General features: G+C 39.5%; 1 protein-coding gene across 1 annotated transcript in view; it reads left to right on the top strand.

Annotated features, from left to right (window-relative positions):
* LOC139723071 (choline/ethanolamine transporter flvcr2a-like) overlaps positions 1-23,300 on the top strand; it is a 66,653-nt gene that overhangs the window by 29,453 nt on the left and 13,900 nt on the right. The window contains 2 exon segments of the mRNA XM_071634344.1: positions 12,302-12,369; positions 22,990-23,093. Coding sequence (XP_071490445.1) covers positions 12,302-12,369; positions 22,990-23,093 — 172 coding nt within the window.

Below are 23,300 nucleotides of genomic sequence, written 5' to 3'. Positions count from 1 at the left end.
TTATCGCATTCTAAGATTTGAGCATAGATACAAACAAAACTAGAGATTGTAATTTGTCATCACTGACAAATTAAGGTGATCCGATTTTTTTTTATCAATGATTCGAGTCCTGATCGCAATAGGCATGACCATACAAGTTTCATCTGTGTTTAGAGACATTGGCCGTGTGATGTTTGCATTCTCATTTAGCAAAGGGAGTCATATCTGCCATGTTAGGTACAAAATTCTGTATACACTATAACGAAAAAACAGCAACAAGTACATATGACCTTTGACCCACCTTTGCACTCCCAAGATTGCATCTGATGAAATAGTGGTTATTTTGTGAAATGATTCTCGCGACATCGTCTATACGTGTGAAAAATATGGGAAAGATAGGACAGGTATTCACTAAGATACAGGATGAAACATTTATGACCTTTGACCCTAATTTACACACCCAAGATGTTGTCCGATCTAGTAGTTGTTATTTTATGAAATAATGTACGAGACATGAACTAAACATGTGCAAAATATGGGGGTGATAGGGCGTGTTTTTCTTGAGTTATTGCAAAGAAAGTTGCAGAAAGAAAGAAATATCTCAATACATAGAAGATAAGCTTTAATTTCAACCAAGATTTTTATCGTAATCCCGACATTGTATGAAAAAACGAAGGTATGAAAACGATAGCGCAAAGTCTCAGCTACAACATATTAAAATCTGGGAGAAATTCACTGAAGGGTAAGTGAGCTAGTGCTCGATAAAGACAATCATGTCAATTTTCACATAAAAAAAAACCCTCCCATAGAGATAACACGTCATAACGAAGATACAAAAAGAAGTACATATGACCTTTGACCTCAATTTGCACACCCAAGATGGCATCTGAGTAAAAAGTAGTTATTTTGTGAAATGATCCTTGTAACATAGTCCTTACGTGTGCAAAATATGGGAAAGATAAGACATGTATTCACTAAGATACAGGGTGAAACACTTATGACCTTTGACCCTAATTTACATACCCAAGATGGTGTCCGATCTAGTAGTTGTTATTTTATGAAATAATTCACGTGACATGAACTAAACATGTGCAAAATATGGAAGTGATAGGGTATGTTTTTCTTGAGTTATTGCACAGAAAGTTGCAGAAAGAAAGAAATATTTCAATACATCGAAGATAAGCTTTAATTTCAAGCAAGTTTTTTGACGTGATCCCGACATCGTATGAAAAAACGAAGGGCACACTTACGATAGCCCAAAGTCTCAGCTACAACATATTAAAATCTTGGAGAAATTCACCGAAGCATAAGTGAGCTAGTGCTCGATGAAGATAGTCATGTCAGTTTTCATTTCCATAAAAATTGCACTCCCATAGAGATTACACGTAAACTGGTCAAATTTGACAAGGTTACTTTCAATCCATTTTTACGAAGTGATGCCGTCATCCAATCAAAATTTTGTAATTCTATGACTGAAAGATGATTAAATAAGCTACATTATATTGAAATTTGGGTGAAAATTGGCAAAGGATAAGTGAGATATGCTCGAGTAAACTTGAAATTTGATGACGTCATTTTGAAAATTTACTTTTTTTACTTTATTAAGAAATTTGATATCTTTTAATCATTTTGTCAGCATAGCCAGCCCATGAAATAACATGAACAACTCATCAGCTTTCAGAATATGCCAAGAAAAAGGGGGGTCACCGTTCATCCTGACGAGTTAAATCCGATTTAAAATTGACGGTTTTTTGGCATAGTTGCACTGCGTATCCCCATTGACGCACGCGCGGAATTTTGAGTTTGACGTGCCCGTATGACGTCATATTGAGTCAGATTGACTTGAAACTTGGTAGAAATATTCCTTGACATTTTGGACATCCGATCCGTGTGAAAAAACTGAAAATTTCTATTGCATATAAGCTGTGCGTGCGAATATGTGCGCGCGCGTACGCGTCCGTCCAATTTTTTCAATTTTTCAAAAAATGCTCCAAATGATCTGAAACGTATGCAAAAAAAATTTGAGCTCGATTTGAGCATACAAATATTTCAACGCGCGCGTACGCGCGCGTTTTAAGATAAATATGAATTTTGAGAACATGAGTAGAACCCGCTTGACTTGAAATATATGTGACGTAAATTTCATTGAAAAATTCCATTCCATTAATGAGATATGCATGAAAATGTGTTTTCATATAATGACGTCATAGTGACGTCACGGTCGACTGATTACTATGATCTCACTTGATCTGTCGTCTTTGGGACATGATACATATATGGTATAAGTTTGACATTGATAGGCAATGCACTTTCTGAGCTAACTCTTGCACAACTTTTGCGGAGAAATAAAGAAATAAAGAAAGAAGAATAAAGAATCAGTACAGATACAGAAGGTGATCCGAGAGGATACTCGGATCACCTAATAATCAATTTTCATGATATAACAAAGATAAGCATTGTTCCAAATATTGGGTAAAATAGTGCCCTAGCAGTTTTGATTTTTGAAATTTTACTGAAGATGAAAATTATTTGAAATTGACATCATGATGGAGAGGAGATCAAGCTCTATAATGTGATACCAACAACTCAATACCCCAAAAATTGTGATAGTGCCCTTCTGGCTCTCAGCTGACAAAATGAAGTGTGCAGTCTTCCTCTCTTCTTTTTCTCTTTAATTTTTAATTCAATGACAAATTGCATTCTGAATCAATTTGAATAATGAAAGATGTATAATTCCACTGTGTGATATTAAAGGGATGGTATAGTTTTGGTTTAGACCTGATTTTAGGTTTCTAACATCTTTTGGTGAGATAATGAGAAACCTCTTATGAAATATGAAAGAGCATGTAATTCCATGATGAATTCAACATTTATTTGATGAAAATTGGTTTTGAAATGGCTGAGATATCCAAAACAGAGCGATTCTAATAAAATGTGGGACCCACCTTTTATTTTGTTCTACTTTGTTTTTTGGATGTTTCAGTCATTCCAAACCCAATTTTCGTCAAATAAACTTTGAATTCCTCTTAAAATGGTATGCTCTGTGCTGTTTCATAAGTGTTTTCGTGTTATCTCGCAAAAAGTTAAAAGCCCAATTCTCATCTCCACCAATACTGTACTATCCCCTTAATCTTGTTTCAAGTTCAGGATGTGCCAAATTTCACGATCTCTCCATGCCTCCTGGATGATTAACTGTATCTGGCACATGTTTTGACACATTTTTAGTAGCTTGTGACAGTTTTAATACACCATTAGCCCAAGGACAGGGGGTTATTCTATGTCCAATGATATGTCCCCACAATTTGTCAGGTGTGATGATTCCGTCCACCAAAACTCGAGCCATCATTTCCAGACTTCCATCTTGTATCAATCTGCCATTTCTTGAAGAATTCTGGTGTAGTACGGTAGTCCCTGTATGATAGCGTACTAGTGTACTTTGTAATTGGGTGTTTGAATAAACATTTTCCATGAAATAAGAATGTGTAGACGAGGTTCCGATGACATTATCAAGCCATGCTGAGGGGCAAAAACTGCATACTGGGGCACACATACATGTGGGCAAGCTCGTAAGCGTCTAACACATCCCATGTTCCATGATAGGCGGGCGGGTACGCGGTATGCGTACCATTGAGTAGAGATATGAGCTTAATACATACGTGATTTGTTTTTGCCCCTCAGGCAACACACCATTTGATGTCATGAAACCCCATCTATAGTAGTCCACTTCCTGGACTGTATTCGTATGTAGTGTACCCGCGTACGTACGGACGTACGTTGATGGTGTCTGTATGTACACTGTATTACACAATTCTCCCCTCCTGAATTTTTTTCGGGAGTACCAATTGGTGGAGTGTCGCAATCAGCGGTTGGGCGCATTGTGTGGGTGCATGCATGTGTATGCGTGTGTTAGTGGGGAATGCGGACGATTAAAATCGTCCAGTATCTGGACTACATCTATAGCAGAATTGGTCACATGTTGAATTTGATACTTTGGCCTGCTGGGTAAAATCTGCTCTCACTGACCCTATGCGGGTTTTAATAATTGAGAATACTTTGAGGCAACCCATATGTCAAACTCCTGATCAAATCAAATCAAACCAACCTGCCAATATCTATTTTGCTATGGTGCTCTCTGCTAGATCCAGTAATTAGGCCATGTCTGATTACAAGTGGTTATTGATTTAGTTTAATCCTTTTATATACATATCCTGTTAATACTTCGTTTTTTGTTGCATTTGTCAGCAAGATTTGTACAGAGAGATGAAAATTCTGATCATAATAGTGTTTGTAATTGTGATTCAGCATTGCAATTACATTTCTCAACCAGTGTGAAGAGGCCTAAGACATATCACGACAATTGTGTCGTGAAGAAGTAGAACAAGTCAAGGTTTGATCACGAATGTTAGCTCTGTGTCTGTGAGCCAATGCATGAATGTGCACATACAATGTATGTATATGGGCAGCTTAAAATGAAAAGTTCTTTCTATGCATCTGCCTTCAACCTGCTTTACATGAGGCAAGGAAAATTCTTATGAATGGTATGACTGGAATACATAGATTTAAGAAAGAAACAACATAATACAAAGTGGGCCAACATATTATGCATTTGAAAAGACAACATAAAATGCATTACTGCTGGCAGCTAATACCATTGAAACTATAATCATTAAAAAATGATAAAGCCATTTCCTCAACAAATGAGATGAGAGATATTTTGCAGTTCTATGTCTTTTCTTTTTTGGGGGGAGGGGGGAGGGGGACCAATTTGTTTTCAAATGGGGCTGGCATTACGCGTGGATTTTGGCATTATTCTATGGATTTCATAAAGGCTTTCATCCCAGCTGGAAAGGAAATGTATGAATGCTTTTAACCCATTAGTGCCAAGCCACCTGCTGATATCTCAAAAGATCTCAAAATCACCTACGGCCACTCTCATGGGTACACTACAGATATTTATGTGTGTGTGTGTGTGGGGGGGGGGGGGGGGGGGGGGTAGTTAAAATGTTAAAGATCCAGGAGTGTTGGGATACCACAGAGTGGGAAGGCTGGTCAAATTTGGATACCTGGTACATTTGAGCAGGGATGTGTTAGAAAAGGAGAGACGACTCCTGCTCTCCTTTGAAGTCATGCGCGTCACCGCCGAGTAGTTATGCGCTTAACTACAGGTGGAAATCAGGTGCTTTGACAAAAGAGAGCATCAATAATCGGGACTAGCGCTATGACATCTAGAAATACTTGCCCCTACTGCATTTCGCTCTCTCTCTCTTTCAATGTGATGGCAATAATATATTTGTGTACCTTGAACTGGAGCAGCGAATCAAAATGCAGTGTAAAACTGACAATTTTAACAGCAAATAGTTTTAAAAGCACGCTGGTGCACGCTTTAGCAGAGTACTTTATTTGAAAGATCAAAAATATCCCAGATTAAAGGATAGAAAACTAACATGCGGAAATGTGCGCATTATAGAAAAATATAAGGTTTTTAAGATGGCCTAATTTTCATTTCATTTCAATTTGCGCATTACGAAGAAACTAGAAATACATGTTTATGATATTGAATTCTTTCTTAAACTACTCTTAAACAATTCGAGTATTTCATTTTAATTTTGCGGGGAAATAAAGCTTGTAATTCAATGAAAGGTGAAGTGCGTTTTTCGTCTCCGAACTTCGCCTTGCAACTAGAGCGGTGCAGCGCATGACTTCAAAGCGTATAGTGGAATGCTAGACATCCCATTGTAACGCTTTGAACCAAAACATGTGTTTGCATGAATTACGAAGAGTTGTCTCTCCTTTTCTAACACCTCCCTGATTTGAGGGTCCCTGTATTTGATTATGTACAGCTTTATCACTAATCTCTGTGTAAATACTAACACAGCCAAAGAATCTTGACTGGAGTCAACACGTTCCTGATGAGCACATGCTTCGATGTGCATTTTCGCTGACTGGTGCTATTGAATGGGTTTTGAATGTACTCCGGTTGGCAGTGAATGAAACGGGCTACCCATGATGATGGGCATGTTTTATGGTTTGATTCATATCAACCCTGTTCTGCCATGCTCTGCAGTTTCATTTTCATGAATACAAGATCATTTGTTAGCAAAATAATGTAATACTCCATTCCTATGGGGAGTTATCTCGGACCTACAGCTGTAAAGCAAGCTACTGTATTCAACTCTTAAATAGTATAAATGGTTTAAAAATATGTAGCATTATGAGCTAAAGTTAGCCCCCTCTTGGGAGGTAGTTCAGGTCTGCTTCAGACCCGAGCTAAAATCACTAAATGGTATCTTGATTTTAGCTTGGGCTAAATTCTGTGACACTTGAGCCCTTTTTACACTTGTGTTTCTTAACCCTGTACTTTCTCTGACCCAGGACTATCGTTAGTCCCGTACCAATTTTTTCAGCTTTTTACACTCGCCAATTAGTCCCGTACTAAGCTCTTGTCCGGGGCTAAGGAGAAAATTGACCTTTTTACATTCGTATTTCTTAGTCCGGTACTTTCCAAACCACATGAATATTCATGATTACGCTGTGCACTGTACACATACACGCATGCACCGGCAGCACTTGATTACCTCGTTTCTGATTGGTCAGTGGGGGTCGGTCTTCGTCTCCGTCGCTTAGCCCCGGATTATTCTTTTGTTCTGTTTACACTCGCTTGCTTGCCACCGCAATTGCGGTGCTAACCCTGCTATTTTGCAGGGCCAGATAGTACGGGACTATAGGTGGGGCTAGCCCACTTTGGCAAAAACAAGTGTAAACAGAAAGTGGGCTAAGGATAGTCCCGTACCAACGGTGGGGCTAAGGCCCCCCCCCCCCCCCTTAGCCCCACCGTTGGTACGGGACTAAGCAAAAATTTACAAGTGTAAGAAGCCCTTTGGAGGAAACAGGGGGGGGGGGAATTAGGTCACCATGACAACTACAGTACTCTGATCTGGTATGCAACACGGATGGACAAGAATGGTCGTATTAAATGACTTAGCTCGAGCTAAAGTTATCTCGCGTCGGAAGTTTTAAGTCCACAGTATAAAAAAAGGGAGTATAAGAATCACTGTTTCCGTCTGTGGGTAATAGTTGACAATGCAAGACAGCTGGCAGTGCTGTAGGGCTAAGTCACAGTGATTTAAAAGCTACCAGTATTTGTTTTGAGTTGCGTTCGCATCCTTATACTAGATGGATGTTTCACCAGTGAAAGCCAGAGAGTGGTACACTAAACCTTTAATGGTGTTTCCAAGCATGAAGCATTGTCATGGCCGTCTGTGGTGACAGCTATTTGATAGACGTCTATCTAGTGTGTCTAGCTGGTGGTTGAGTGAACTTTTAGAATGTTCCCCAAATGGCAATGAGTGCAAGATGTGTTCCTCTGGAAAGCACATGTAGAGTGCATCTCCAGATTAACTCTTAGAGCACTGAGAGGGATCCTGCATTGCATTGTCTGCCTCTATACACTGAAGAAGGAATTGGTAAATGTATACATTTGTATGAATGAAGACATCAAATTGCACTGGATGGTGATATTGTTACGTTCAGATGACAAGCCTTAACCTCGAGGTTAAGCTTGTAGTTCGCACTCGTAGTTAGCTAACCTCGAGGTTAGCTCGATGTTAAGAACCACGAGATATCTCAGGGTTAGCGCTCTAACCACGAGCCGCAGGGGTCCCCAATTGTAGTTAAGCACCATGTTGACACAAAAATCAACCAACTCAAAGGGGCAGGAGTTTAACCTCGAGGTTAAGTTTGTCGTGTGGACGCAAGTCGAAGTTAGGGGGCAAGAGCTTAACCTTGAGGTTTCCTAACCTCGATGTTAGGGCTTGTCGTCTGAACGTAACTAGAGAAATGATAGGAATCAAGCAAAGGAATTATCTCTCTAGGCAACACACATTTATGGACACCCACACCCCACCCCACCTATACACACACAAACATACAAATGCACACACACATATATACGCTGAGAGCAGATAGTTCTACGATTTACAAGGGGGCAGTTTGAATTGGGATGACTAGGGATGTCTTCATCAGACCAGGGAGGTGAGAGTCACCTCCCTGATCAGACCCAAGTTTAAACTAGTGAGTTATTTTGTGGTTTAGGAAAATAGCCTGATGTTATATGAGTGTACATCATTATTAGCTCCAAAACAGCCCACTTTGGGGGGGGGGGGGGGGAGAGGTAGGCAAGTTTCCTCTTTCATTGGCAGTGCAATATAGATAGGCTTACACTTTCACACAATTTAGCTGTGATTGTAAAGGAAACATGAAAATATAGAATGTTGGCCCTATATCAAGCCCCATAATACATGTACATAGAAATGCTTGGTCGAAGAGCATTTATGTTGTTACTCCAGCACGTTTATATGTCAGCTGTGGTTGGGTGGATGTTGTGTACACAGGCATGTACATAGCTCGTGTTCATGCGATCAGTTCATCTAGAAAGACAAGCAACGCAGTGACTTTAATAGCTCATAGCTATTGAGAGCTTATTGGTGGCTCACCGGTAATTGGTGTTTTATGATCCATGCCATTATGCTATATTCAGGCAAAGAATTCCGTATTGTTTTCCAGCTATTAATCACAGTCTATAACATGATGCTTGTTGTTCATTAGAATAACAAAGGGGGGGGGGGCAGGCATGTCAAATTTGTTGACATTTTAACTTCACTGTCAAACTTGATAGTCCTATACTGGTAGGTAATTCAAGAAATGTAGTCACTTAAGTCTATCTTAGGAAGGATTATCATTCAGAAGATAGATTGCCCTCAGCTCCTCTGTCCAAATTTATGCCAGCTCAAAGCAGACCTGTCGATCATATTTTACTGGAATTTAAAAACATGGATTGATGGCTGTCTTGACCCTAAAGGGCCTATCTCACTGGAGGAGACTTTCCCATGACTGTCATGACTATGCAATTAGTCAAGGTGACTCCTGCCACTCAACTGACTACAAATATGACTTACGCTTTTGCCATGAAGGAGTCTCCTGGGAAACTTCAAAGACATCTCCATATAACATGATAATTTATTACTAGTAATCTGAAAGTCATGGAAACCTCGCTTGGACATCTCGCAGATGTCTCCTCAGTAGCAGAGAAGTCTCTGCAATGTCTATGGGTCGCCAGTGGGTCTCCGCAAGGTCGCAGAGACATCTGAGAGACCTCCTAGACAAACTAGTCTCCACCAGTGTCTGCGACTAATACCCCTTTCCCACTGCCACTCTCGGTAAACCACCGTTGGATTCCCCGGTGAATTCACCGAGGACCTCCGGTGAAATTTTCAGTGCCGTCTTTTCACACCTACGACAATGCTCTCGGTGGATTTTGTTTGCAACTTTCCCCTAGACGTGTTTTCTGCTCGCACTGCGGCCAATTCCAGCGGAAGTGTGTAATATGGCACAACATTTCGCGCGCTAATTTGAACGTGATACTTTACTAGTGGTTCGTACTCGTAATTCTCTACCTCTCACAGAACTTAACTCCAAAATAGTTAATTCAACTGCAACATTCAACAGGACAAACAACACGGCAACTCAAGTACTAATATAATACCCCTTTCAGGTAATCGCGGTTCAATTATCCGCATCCAAATAATGCGGATGAAGTAATCAAAATCGCGTTCATATATCCCATGAAGTGCGCACTACTTTTACGAGCGCCCGTTCATATAATGGTGCGAAAGACGGGAGTATTTGTCATGGTTACTGCGCACGCCTCTATAATGACGTAATGTTTCCGGTGATATATACTCACGTGTATGCACAGCTCTCGCTCAAGTTCAGCAATCAGCGGTTGTGCGGGAAATCGAGTGACCTCTGACCGAACTGTGGAATGTTAGTGCACATAAGTCGTAAAACGCGTTCATGTATTCTCGATCAACTCCTCATGCTGCAATAATGCGGATAATAGCAGCATCAAAATAATGCGCACTTTTGTACTCCTCTCCCGTTCATGTAATCAAAATTTTACGATTTATTGCTCCTATCATCCGCATCCACGATTACCTGAAAGGGGTATCAGTTTTGCGCAGCACTTATTTGTTTACGGCATGCGTACAATACAACACGATCCAATACAATACCGTTGTACGTCACACGAATGACATACTAGTCGTGTGTATGTTTACATCCACGCATTACGTGTGGAACAATCTAGGAGCGCAAGCTAGCTAGCGATAATTGTGTGCATGACCGGAAACAAAACATGACCTTTGACACAATCTGCATATTTCGCCCGGTGTTTCACCGCGATGACCTTTCATGCTGGGCGTTCCTAGGTGAACCACCGATGGTTTCCCGTTGAACTATCGGTGTTTACCCAGGATGCTTCTAGGGTAAAAATTGCCCAAAATTTAATCAGTGTTTCACCTAGGCTTCCCATAGGTTTCAACCGAGTTTCATTTCATACTGCGTGGTTACCCGGATGCACCAGAGAAGATTTCCTTCAGCGGGAAAGGGGTATAAGGAGATGTCTTCAAGACCAGCTGGAGGCTGCAAAAAGTCTCTCTCTCTCGAAAAAAAAAAAAAAAAAAACATGCTCAATTCTCCCGTAACTCTCGGATCTAGTTGTACATGTCCAGTGTTTTCTCATAACCTTGGTTGTCTATTTGCTCTGATTTTGACCTAAATACTAATTGCGCAAACACAAAACTTCGCAGGTAGTGAGTCTTGGTTATTCAGACTAGCAATATTTTAATTAACCCGTTGAGGACGAGTCCCGAGTATACTCGGGCAGGTGTCTATGGGAAATGCGTGTTGTAGCAAAATCAAACCGTCCTCAACGGGTTAAATGAATATTCATGCTGCAGCAGACATGCGTCGGGGAAATAATCATAACGCTGTCCCTCCATCGACTCAAACAGAAAAAAAACCCAAATATCTTGAAAGATTTAGCTTTGTCACCCAAAATTCATATGGAGGATGACATAATCATATTATGTGAAGTTTCAATCGATTTGGTGGTAAAGTAGGGGAGATACAATTGGTGAACTTCTGAGATTTTTTGTCCTTCACTTTGAACAGTGCTTCGATTACCGTTACGAATTCAAAAGCTTTCGAGTCTTATTGCGGAGTTAATCGCGCTGTATCGCTGGGTCTGCATAGTTGTCTGTAAACTACACTTGTAATGCTAGTGAAAAGAGATTAAATAATCCCCTTAATAGCTATTGCGTCTCCATGGCCTTCCTGTTGGACTGAGACATTTCATAACCCCTGAAGAAACTGACTGACTGTAATTACTGGTAGGTCAATGCTGGAAGACTGAATGCTGATGAAAAAAACACAGCACAGCAAGTAATACAGCGATATAGTATCTGGATGCATAATGGAAGGTACTGTAACTGCAGTAATAAAATTTGATGCTTCATCTTCAGGTTTTTTTTTTTTTATTAGTTTTTTTTTTTAAATTCTATGCCACGTCTTCTTTTATCAACAGTCCTTTGATATGTCATGAGCAGTTCAAGAATTCAGTTGCTGTGAAAGGGAAAGTTTCCCCAATTATTCATTGGATTTAGTGAATGCAGCAATATTAGTAGAACACATCAGTGAGAGTTTGGGGAAAGTCAGATGATCAATTCAAAGTCTATTAATTTTTACAGTTTTGGCACTGCCATTGCTGGATTAGAAGACTTCAACAGTTTGTGACATCACTGTAGAACAACAATGTGCGTTTGTAAAAGAAAGTGTACCAGTAAAACAAATCCCACAAAATGTAATCTTTTATGAAAAGTACACATTTGTTTGACTTGTCAATGACATACAACTGTATGTTTAGGGTAATATTATTCCTCTTGCATGCTTTCTAAAGAGATCAGTCAATTGCTCTTTCAGTATGCCAGAAAGGAGAAATTGTGCGGAGTTGTATTTTCCTACATTTTCTATGTATCATTGTTCTGCAGTGACGTCATAAACTGTAGTAGTCTTTTCATCCCGCTATGGTAGCACCAAAACTTCGTAACTTTTAAACTGATTGTCAAATTTTCCTCAAACTTGTCTGATGTGTTCTAATGTTGCTGCATTCACTCATTAGATGTATAATATATTGTATGAAAATTATATGTCAAAACCATGATATGTATAAACATATTACTTTTATAATATTGTAGTTTAATATTATAAACATATATTATGTTTGGGTTTCATTCTCCTGTAAGATTGGTTTATGAAAATTGATTACCTGATTAGAGTGGAGACAAATACTGCCATTGATATGACACAGTGTGTGGTTTTACAGAGAAGGATATTATATCAAAATTTGACACAAAAATCCTTCATTCTTCCATTTCTCCTTGTTTGTCTATCTGTAATGTGTCTGTCTGCTTGTGTGCTGTTGCAGGAATCAACGTGGGTACATTCTATGCTATATCAACACTTCTCAACCAAGTTATCCTCTCGGAATTTCCAGTGAGTATATTGTTTGTTTGTTCATTTTCCACCTGAGAAGATAGCTGGATAGCCCATATTCAGCTACGTTAAGCTGGTCTTCCATGGGATCCAGTTGGATGTGAGGTGCGACCACTTCACCGGGTTAAACACCCTGCTCTTTGCAATGAATGAATGAAGCGGGATCTTTTACATGCATGAGTTGTGACTCTCTCACACATGGGACCTCCATTTTATGTCCTATCCGAGGGACAGAGTGTTTTGCCTCTTGCTGGAGGGGACGGTATGATAACACACAACATTGCTCAGTCCAGACTCGGGTTTGAACCCGGGTAGTTGCTTGGGTCGGAGGCAAACGCGCTACCGACTGAGCCAACTCACTGCCCTTTCATTATTGACCTTTCATTGTGACACTTTGCCTCATTTCTTCCCTCTCTTACCTGAGAAAAGGCAGTTGCAAGAAACAAAACAAAACAAAACAAAAAACAAAAAAACACCTACTCATTTTGTATGAATGCACTTGTTGCGGTTTGCTCTGATTAAAATAGGATTTTTTCAACTATTGCTCAGTGAAATGAGATATCCATGAGTGCATTATTGAAATGGGCGTAGAGTAGAACCTTTACGGTCAAGTAAAAAACAATAGAACAGAGAAAATTTTCTTTTGAAAATCAAGAGGCTGAAGGAATATCATTGAATTGAATGGAATTTATTTTCCATGGGATATCATGAATATCAAATTATGATAGCATTCGAATAACAGCCTGTGTTCTCTCTACTGTAAATGTAAATATTTTCGTGCGACTAGTTTCTCGTGCTCGGCCAGGTAAGAAGAGTTTCGCGTGTTTTTATTTCTGCGGAATCAAGACATCAATTACTGGAACTTATTATGGCAAGCAAAAATATTTGCCTGCTTTTATTTTCATGCTAGTTCCTGGTTGCGCGAAATGCGCGAAAATTTCAACACTGCGAAAATTTCCACTTTTACAGTATCTCTGTTTCTTGGTACATGAAGAATTTTGATACTGCGGAACTTTTTTTGTGCTTCCTAATTTAGTTAAGCCTTACAGATACTCTGTGTTTGTGTTAACGCTTCCTCATTTCATTTAAGTCAACTTGAATACTGATGAGGTGGAGTTCCCTATAAAGCTGTGCTACCAGCCAGATCTTATTGTTAATTGTTAAGGGATGTGTCGCTCATGGAGAAATTGGTCATGAATGATATCAGTGAAGTCGACAAAAGATGTCAGCTATGGTATAATGGAGAATGTCCAAGTATTATGCAGTCATGCCAGTTTGCATGCCCAGGGGCCGTTTCGTAGAGATTGATCATACGATTGATCTAACGATCAATGCAATCAAACATAGTCATGTTCAATCTGTGCTGTAAATTAAGTGAAAGTATCTTTATGAAATAGACTTAGATCACTATTGATCTTATCTTTGATTCACTGAGTTATGAATTGAGCGCAAGATACTCTTTATGAAACAGGCCCATGGATTCTGACATGATTTGTAATTGAAGTTAGCTTTTCCATATATCAAGCTTGCTATAGTTCTCTGATTTCAGCTTTTGGCTTTGTAACTGGGCACACTGTATTTAATGTTTGGGAATTTACAAGATCAGTTTTATGATATTAAAAATAATGATAATAGTGGCCACTTGTATAGCGCACAGGTCCACCTTTAGGTTCTCATGGCACTTCAAAAAGTGAAGAGATAGATCTACATGTTCATGACAACAGAAAAGAAAATGGCAAACAACAACAAACACATACCAGATAAGGAATACAATTGGTCTGAACATTATAGATTGCAATTATAGTCCTCAGTGTCAGAGGAACAGCTCCGTCTTAAGTTTGGATTTGAATGTTTCTGTAGATGACAGTTTCCTGAACTAAATAGGCAACTGATTCCACAATTTTGGTTCCATAACAGAGAAAGCACGATCACCCCATCCATGTTTTACTCTGGGTGTTTGGAGTAGCAATGCGTCTGATGATGAATGTAGACTTCGTGTCATAGTGCATATGAGAATAGAGTTGCACAGGTATATGGGGGGAAAAAGAATGAACCGAAAGATGTACTCGCAACAGAATCTTGAAAATAATCCTTTTTTTTCTACAGGCAGCCAATGTAAAGAACAGAGAATTGTGGTGATATGGAATCAAACTTATAAGTAAAAGTTAACAACCGGGCGGCAGAATTTTGCAATCGTTAAAGTGAGCCTTTTTTCTTTCACGGTGCATTGTCTCATGCAAAATTCTGACGAGTCGTCGAGGCTGAACCCACGAGATTACACATCATGAATAGCCGCAGCTACCTGCCAGCACACAGCCACATTAATTCAAGCTGTGTTCAGGGGGGCCTCTTGTCTGTAGGATGAACTGTAGGCCTTAGGGTAATCAGCTGAATTAATCAGGTGAATTAATCACACATGAGAACGAGAGAGAAAGAAAAAAAAATCCTCCTGTCCAGGTACTGATACCCCTTATCTATAGGCTATTTTCTGATGTGAAATAACATGTGCCGTGTTTGGCAAATTTGTGAGTATAGGGACAATGACTAGTCCATTAATATTATACCATTTTGTCCTTATTATGAAGGTCTCATATTATACCAGTAAATAGATTACCTAGGTTGTGTACCTTGTCGGCCTCTCATGTTTGAATACAATAGTCCCAGTCTGTCTAATCAGGAAATTTATTAAAGGTACTAATGTCAGTTTTAAAGTAGAGAATGCCTGCTTCAAAGTAAAATGATTCAAAATAAAGCATATTAGCTGTAATAACCAGAGAAGCACTCTGAGAGTGCAGACCTCCGCCAAGCATGCAGCCCATTTCCACCCGCACTGATCTTGTTCTTCCACAGAGATCAGTGATTTCCACCCATACGTACTGCATTAATGTGTGCTGAAAGCCGCCTGATTTCCCAATATAGAAGCCTTTGTTATACCTCCGCCACGAAGTGGTGCCGGAGGCATTATGTTTTCGGGTTGTCCGTCCGTCTGTACGTAAGTCCGTACGTACGTCTGTACGTCCGTATGTCCGTACGTCCGTACGTCCGTCCGCTTTCGTTTACGCGATAACTTGAGTAATATTGACTTGAATTCTACCAAACTTGGTCCAAGTATAGAGTATGATGGGGCAATTAGTTGATTAGCTTTTGGGTGAAATCTGCCAAAGGTCAAAGGTCAAGGTCAAATCATGAAATTGTATCCGTTTACGTGATAACTCAAGACTGGATAGAGCAAATTTCACCAAACTTTGTCGGAGGATGATGTATGATGGGACAATTACTTGATTAGTTTTTTAGTGAAATCGGACTGAGGTCAAAGGTCAAAGATCAAGGTCAAATCCTGAAATTTATCTGTTTACGTGATAACTCAAAATTGGATGAAGCAGCTTTCACCAAACTTTGTCCAAGGATGAAGTATGATGGGACAATTAGTTGAGTAGATTTTAGTGACATTGGCAAGAGGTCAAAGGTCAAAAGGTCAAGGTCAAATGCAAAAAATTTTGCTATTTCCCCAATATCTATGCAATGCCCTAAGGTATTTTCTTGAAACTTGGTTTAGACATGTACTACTGCATAAAGATTCTCCAGAGAGAGTTTCATGTCATAAGGTCAAAGGTCAAAAAAAGGTCAAAGGTTAGGTGAAAATGTAATATCACGTTTCTCACAAATGCTTCAATGTATCTTCATGGAACTTGGTACATACACATGTACTGACTGGCAGAGATTATCTAGGGAATTTAGGGGTCATAGGTCAATAGTCATGGGGTCAAAGGTCAAGGTCAACTCCTCAATATTTTACTATTTCCCTCATACACTAGTATATGAAATGCTTGCATTATTAGTTTTCAAACGTAATATATACATGCATTACCTAATGGAGATTCTCCAGGAAATTTCCAGCCAGAATGTCAAAGGTCAAAGGTTAAGGGTCAAAGGTCAGGTTTCAATGCCCCCCCCCCCAAAAAAAAAAAAAAAAAAATCTATTTTGTACTGTAATTACACTCTTTCTTCATACCTTGGAAATTACTCAATGCATAAACTTATAAAAGGGTCCGTCAGAATTCAAGTAAAAATTCTCAATTCCCCAAATATGTGTACCTGCACTCTTCAACAATTATAGCAAACCCAGTTCAAGGAAAGTGAACATTCAAGTCATTTCTGACAAACCAGTCATATCAATATTTTGCCAGTTATGTGAAACTGTCATGGATCACACATTGTGAAGACATTGTACTATACGCCTATTTGGAGAATCATGCATTATGGCGGAGGCATCAGTCGCCATAGCGACATTTCTAGTTAATAATGTTATGTCATAAACCCTCAGCTGCACCGCGCGCCTCACCCTAGCAGAAACTAGAGCACGCACTTAAGTGCGCGCATGCAAACCTCAAATACGCGCATGCAAACCTCAAATACGCGCAGCCTGAACTCCCAAGTTCATTGACCCTACCTGCAAAAATATCACAAATCTGTCATAAATTCCCCAAAAATTCTCGGATCACTACCAAAAATTAATCGTTTGTTACTTGTGTCATTCTAAACCTTCCCTGCAAGTTTCATCTCACTCCGTTTACTACTTTTTGAGTTATTTTGCACACAGACAAACGAACGAACCAACCAACTAACAAACAAACCAACGGTAACAAAAACATAACCTCCCCCTTTGGCGGAGGTAACGAGTGATGGTTCAAACCGAAGCATGTCTGCCTCAAAGAGAATTTATTCATGATAAAGAATGTCAGCTTTTAAAGGGGCATAGTCCCGGTAGTGTAGATGGCGCTGTTGATGATACTGCCGAAGATTACCGAAGTAGAGCTGTCATCAAGAGTAAAGTGCGTAGGTGTTGCTAAGTAACGTTGCCTTTGTTGTCTTCTCTGCGCATCGCGCAGTCTGTAGTAATGCCAGGGTGCGTGCATATGTGCTTGTTATTATGACATCACAAAAGAAGTTTGCTGAAGCTGTCATCCCCCTCAGCCGAATCATGAGCCGAAGTGTGATCGGACCACTGACTACAGTGAATCGGTCTTCTTCGGACTCGGGAAAGTGGGCCAAAGCGTAAGCGCCAAAAGAAGTCGATAGCGTAGGTCTCTATAGGAAACTTGCGCTGTGCGCCCGTGTACGCATTTGACTAAAACACGGGGACCATGCACCTTTAATGAGTAGGTTCATTAGGAAGATTTCTGAAACAAATTCCATTCTCTACCCAGTACAACATGTAGGCTGATAGTTTTTATTATACCCCCGCCAAACGAAGTTTGAAGGGGGTATATAGGAATCAGTGGGTGGTCGGGCGGTCGGGCGGTCGGGCGGTCGGTCCGTTGCAAATCTTGCGTTGCGAACTACTTCCTCAGTTTTCAACCGATTCCCATAAAACTTGGCACAGATGTGTGCCTTGGGTTGTAGATGTGCAAGACGTATTTTTTGACAGTACCCAAAAGTACGTTGCCATGGTAACGGCATATTATGGGCAAAAATGGGTACAAATCTTGCGTCGCGAACTCCTCCCACAGTTTTGATCAATTTTCATGAAATTAGGTACAGATGTTCATCTGAATATGTTAAATGTGCAAGACACATATTTCCGCAGTGGCAAAAAGTGCGTTGCCATGGTAACGGCATGTTATTGGTAAAATATAGGGCAAAATGCTTCATGGCAAAACTGCTTCATCAGTGTTCTTCCAATTCTCATGGAATTCATATTGAATGTTTGTCTTAGGATATAGGTCAGCATGACACATTTCTTGACAGTGACAAAAAGTATGTTGCCATGGTAACAGCTCACATATTATGAGCCAAAATGATGGAAAATTTTGTGTTGCAAACTACTTCCTCAGTTTTTGCCCAATTTCCATGAAACTTGGTACAGATGTGTGCCTTTGGTTGTAGATGTGCAAGACGCATTTTTCGACAGTACCCGAAAGTACGTTGCCATGGTAACGGCATATTAATGGCAGAAGATCAAGGAAAGATCTTGCGGATTTAACTACTTCCTCAGTTTTTTGACCAAAGCTTATGAAATGTTGTTTTGACCAAAGCTTATGAAATGTTGTTTGGCGGGGTATAACCAGTCGCTGTAGCGACATTTCTAGTTCAGTTTGGAGGGAATGGAGCAGGGAGGTGGGAAGAGCTGGAGTTTGAAAATGCTGTCTAGTGTGTGCAGTTTGGACAAAAATGGGAGTAAAGTGGAACTTTTAAAGGATTGAAAACCATACGAAAATTATAGTTTAAATGTACGGAAGTATACAAAGATAGTACATTTTTGTTGATTGTACTTTGATAAGATCTGAATAGGAATGGTAAAAGTAGTGTTTGATATTATAGGTCACAAAAATTAACCGAAATAAGACTAAATTTAATGTAGGAACTTATGAAGTCTACACTATTTGAAGTAAATTTCATCTGGTGTGTTTGATGGCATGATATGATATTCTGAGCAAATTGCGGACAAAAAGGTGCAGCAGCCATTAGAGCCTCGCAACCAAATGGAGGAGTGAGTGAGCTGGCTCAGTCAATCAACAACATGTTTGCCAGGTAACCCAAGAGGTCTCCCGTTTGAGGCCAAATTAGACCATCTGTGCAGGGTTGTGTCTCTGGATCTTGCCGTCTCCTCCGTTAAAGGAAAATGTAATCCAAATGTAAAACTGGATTCAGTGAATACAGCAATATTCGTAGAACATGTCAATGAAGTTTTGAGGAAGATCAGACTGTCCGTTCAAAAGTTGTGGATTTTCAAAGTTTAGGTGACGCCATCACTGAATGAGATGTCAATAACACTTTGCGATGTCATGTAATGGACACTCTAAAAAAAAGATACAAAGAGGATTCAACATATTTTCATCTTTCGCAGTATTAGGCCTATAATGAACCCCTCCCCCCCCCCAAAAAAAAAAACAACAACAACAAAACAAAAAAAAACAAAAAAAAAACCACCCCTTTCAGAAAACAGGGGATTGTACTACCCTTAACATATGTCAGTATCAGGAGGAGGAATAATGTGTACTCTTCATAAAAGATGAAACAAATAATCTGTATATTTTCTTTGAATCGTTGTCCATGTGTGCCATCACCAACTGTTGTAGTCTTCTCATCCAGCAGTGGTGGCACCAAATCTTCAAAAATCCATAACTTTTGAAGGGATTGTCTGATTTTCCTCAAAATGTCACTGAAGTGTTCTTCTACATTTGCTCAATCCAGATATGTATAAATTTGGGTTTCATTCCCCTTTAATCCAGTCATTACTATTGGTGACAGGGATGATGCACAGAGGTTGCAGTCTGGCTAGGTTTTAGGACACAAAATGCTGTTTCCCTTGGATGGGGCATAATGAAAGAATGACAACTCATGCCCGTGTAGGATTCTATGTATGCTTCATTCTTTGTGTGAAGAACAGGTGAAAAGGTGCATCCTGCCCTCGCTCACTGGCAACAAATGAATGATACCAAGCCATCATTGTTTGCGCGAGGTGACTAGCAACAGAGGCAGATCCAGGAATTCTGTAAAGGAGAGGCACCTTTACAAAATTAAAGGGGAGGGCGTACTCGCCCCCCATTTTTTTCTTTTTATTTCTTTTGTTTTAACAAAAAATAACAGGGGGCGCGCCCGGTGTGCCCCCCTCTGGATCCGCCACTGAGCAACAGTCAGCAAATAATGTCCACATGGCACATTCTTATATACCAGAGAGGGAGAAGAAGAAAGCAAACCAATTCAGGTTTTGTTGTTGATCTGTGAACAAAGAAAGGGGTCAGAGGAGCAGACAGGCAAATCAAACAGTACTATGAGGTGATGTAAGATAAATTGTCTGCAGCCTTGATGGTAGCCTAAAACTACATCCCAATCCACGTTTTTGACAACGTGAAGTTTGTGCTTGGATTCTCGAGTATACAAGCTGACTTCTTTAGTCCCTGATTGAGTTTAATAGACATCCTTTTGAAAATACAGAAATATGTTCTTCAATTCCTGTAGAATTCCCTGTAATAGATTGCCAGTTGTGATACTAAATATTGTATCTGACTGTATTGTTGATTTTTCAAACATATGCCAAGTAAACGCCCCATCTCAGTTTACATGTGAGACCTAGAACTTGTGACACTTTGCCCATTTTTGGTGCATTCTGTCAGCTGCCAAGTGGTAGATTTGTGGGGGGACTTTGTGTGATAATATACAGACCATATCTTATGTTTTGTCTTGTTTTGTTTCATTTTGTTTTGATTTGAACCAAAAAGTAAAGTGTATTGCTGAGATTGTTGACTCACCCAAGACCTTTCAACAAAATTTGCTACTCAATCTTTGTGCTTCCAACAAAAACAACCCTTATTTGAGTTGTCTGTGCTGGGAGACTGCAGACAGATGCACATGTATCCTATGATTTGCAAACCGAAGGACATGAGTCCAATTTTACAGTCTTCAAGATGTGTTTGAGCACAAATGAATGAAGGCATTTGGAGTGATGGCCAGTTTATTCAGCATCACAATATCCATTATTGCCGGTGTTGCTGACTTCATGTTTTTTTCTTCTTTTTTTTCAGTCAGGAAAAGGTCTTTTCAGATATTGTACAGCTATAACATGTGGACAATATTGAAAATACTGCTACATCAATGTCCTGTAGAACCCATATTATGTACACTTTTCTTCTCTGTTTATTGTTGTTGTGGAATTTCTAGGAAATAATTTGAAATCGACATCAAAATGATGTACACATCACAACAGACAATGTACAAAGAAAAAAACATTGATTACTGATGGACGGATGGACAATCCATTAAAAACACATTGCCTCCAGTGACACTTCGTTAAGGGGCATAAAAAATCCATAGAGCACAAAGTTTAATTTCCCATGGGATCATTATCGCACATTTCAGTTGTTGTAGGTCATGTGACCCAGGTGTGGCATGTTCATGTAATTAAATGAAGGTCTGAAGGAGTGAGTATGGGCACTGATCATTTGCAGTTAAGAAATGCTGGTTGTTTAATAGTCACATGCTCAGTGACAGAATGCTGACAGGTAAACTTTGTGAGTTATTTCCAAGGTATCACTGCTCCAGAAATTTGATCCTCTCATGTGATCAATCTTCATTTGTGATGTCATAGAGGAAGATGAAGTGTCCTCCACAAGTACTTAATAGTTTTCATACCAATTTATTGTCATATCTCTCAATTAAAAAAAAAAATACATCAGACATATCAAATATCAAATGATGCATCATATGCAGGTTGGATGCACAATAAAGTAGTCCTGAAATATATAGTAATTATCAATATACAGTCAAACCTGTCTTAGTGACCACCTGTTTCTAGCGCCCGCCTGCCATATACAACCACTGAAAATAACTCCTTCCAATAGAAAAACAAAAATATGTGAAAGAACCTGTATGTAGTGGCCACCTGCCTATAATGGTCACTTTTTCATCTCCCTTGGTTGGCCGCTATAGACAGGTTTGACTGTATTAGCCAGGGAGATGGGCCCACCTTCCTGGTATAGCGAGGATACAAGATACTTTATTGTCTGTTAAAATGAATACACAATACTGGCATAACAAAGAAGAAGAGGAAGAAGAAAAAACATACATTGTACATATGATTATAATATAATCAGAATTCACTCAGTCTTTGAAAGTTTGGATCTGAAGTGAAAATGTTTGGGGAAAAAAATATGATAGAACCTACATAAAAGCAAGCTTGTTATGGGTAGGTCCCGGTATAGATTTGAGTGCAGAGAACAAGATAAGGAGCACGGAAATTTGTTAATTTACTTCTGCAATTTGACAGATTAACTCAAGTAATCAAATTAACAGAGTTTGCTTTAATTGCATTTCGGAGGAGAAGGGGAAGGGGGGGGGGGATGGTGGCCTCTCTCTGACCTGTGCTTCCTCGATGATGATAGAAAGTCATGATAGAAAGTAATGGCAGAACTCGTGATGGTAATGATTAAAGTTACAACTAGAAGAGCAGTCAGAGAGCGCGGACCCTCTGCCAAGCAGCTCATAGCCATCCATACGAGCATGCTGAAAATCACCCTTATTTTCCTATGACAAAGATTTCAAAGACGCCTTACTGTTTTGTCTAAGACTAGTCTACTTCATCAGCAGCAGAATCCCTCCATAAGCGAGCTGCCTGCTGTGCCTGGAGTGTACACTTGCGTGCACATGCACACCTCAAATGTGCACAGCTTGAACTCCCTCCTCTGTTGGTCCTATTTGCTTATGATAATCCTTCATCAAATCAAATAAAAAACAATCCTTGATCCAGATATATTGAGATCACTACCCAAATTTAATCATCTGTTCTTCGTGTCATTGTAATCTTTTCCTGCAAGTTTCATCCAAATCTGTTCTCAACTTTTTGAGTTATTTTGCAAACAGACAGACAGACAAACAAACATACAAGCTAACGCCCACAAAAACGTAACCTCCTTTGTGGAGGTAATAAAAGATTCATGTGATGACACATGGCAATGATATTTATGTTATGATGATAATAAAAGTGATGACAATATTATCATGATCAAACATAATGCTGTATCCATGTGACTCTCTCCAGCTTCATTCTTGTATCAGAAAGTAAGAAGAAACCAAAGAAGTATTTTTATTCATATGTTTTCTCTATTTTTTTTTCATTCACAGAGCCAAGAGGTCATGGTTGGTATCATCGGGCTGACTCTGGTGATAACTGGAATGGCTGGTTCGGTAGTCACAGGCTTCTGGCTGGACAGGACCAGGTCCTACAGGTCAGTTCCCAACACTATGTATTATTGGACAAAACACAAAACAAAACAAAAACATTCCAACCATTATTCTTTATTACAAAAGATTCTTGAGTGTCATGGGGTTAGTTTTTCATCTCGTTTCAAAAAACTCTTAAGGTGTATTTATGGTAAGATTTCATAGACAATGGTAGATATTGGGAAACACCATTCTGTAATCATGGAAACTTT

The sequence above is a fragment of the Diadema antillarum genome, unplaced genomic scaffold, assembly GCF_040938485.1.
Source record: "Diadema antillarum isolate AM-2024a unplaced genomic scaffold, OU_Dant_1.0 scf00000180, whole genome shotgun sequence".
In the NCBI taxonomy this organism is placed as follows: Eukaryota; Metazoa; Echinodermata; class Echinoidea; order Diadematoida; family Diadematidae; genus Diadema; species Diadema antillarum.
Note: the sequence above shows the minus strand (reverse complement) of the source record. Positions and strands in the feature narration are given on the sequence as shown.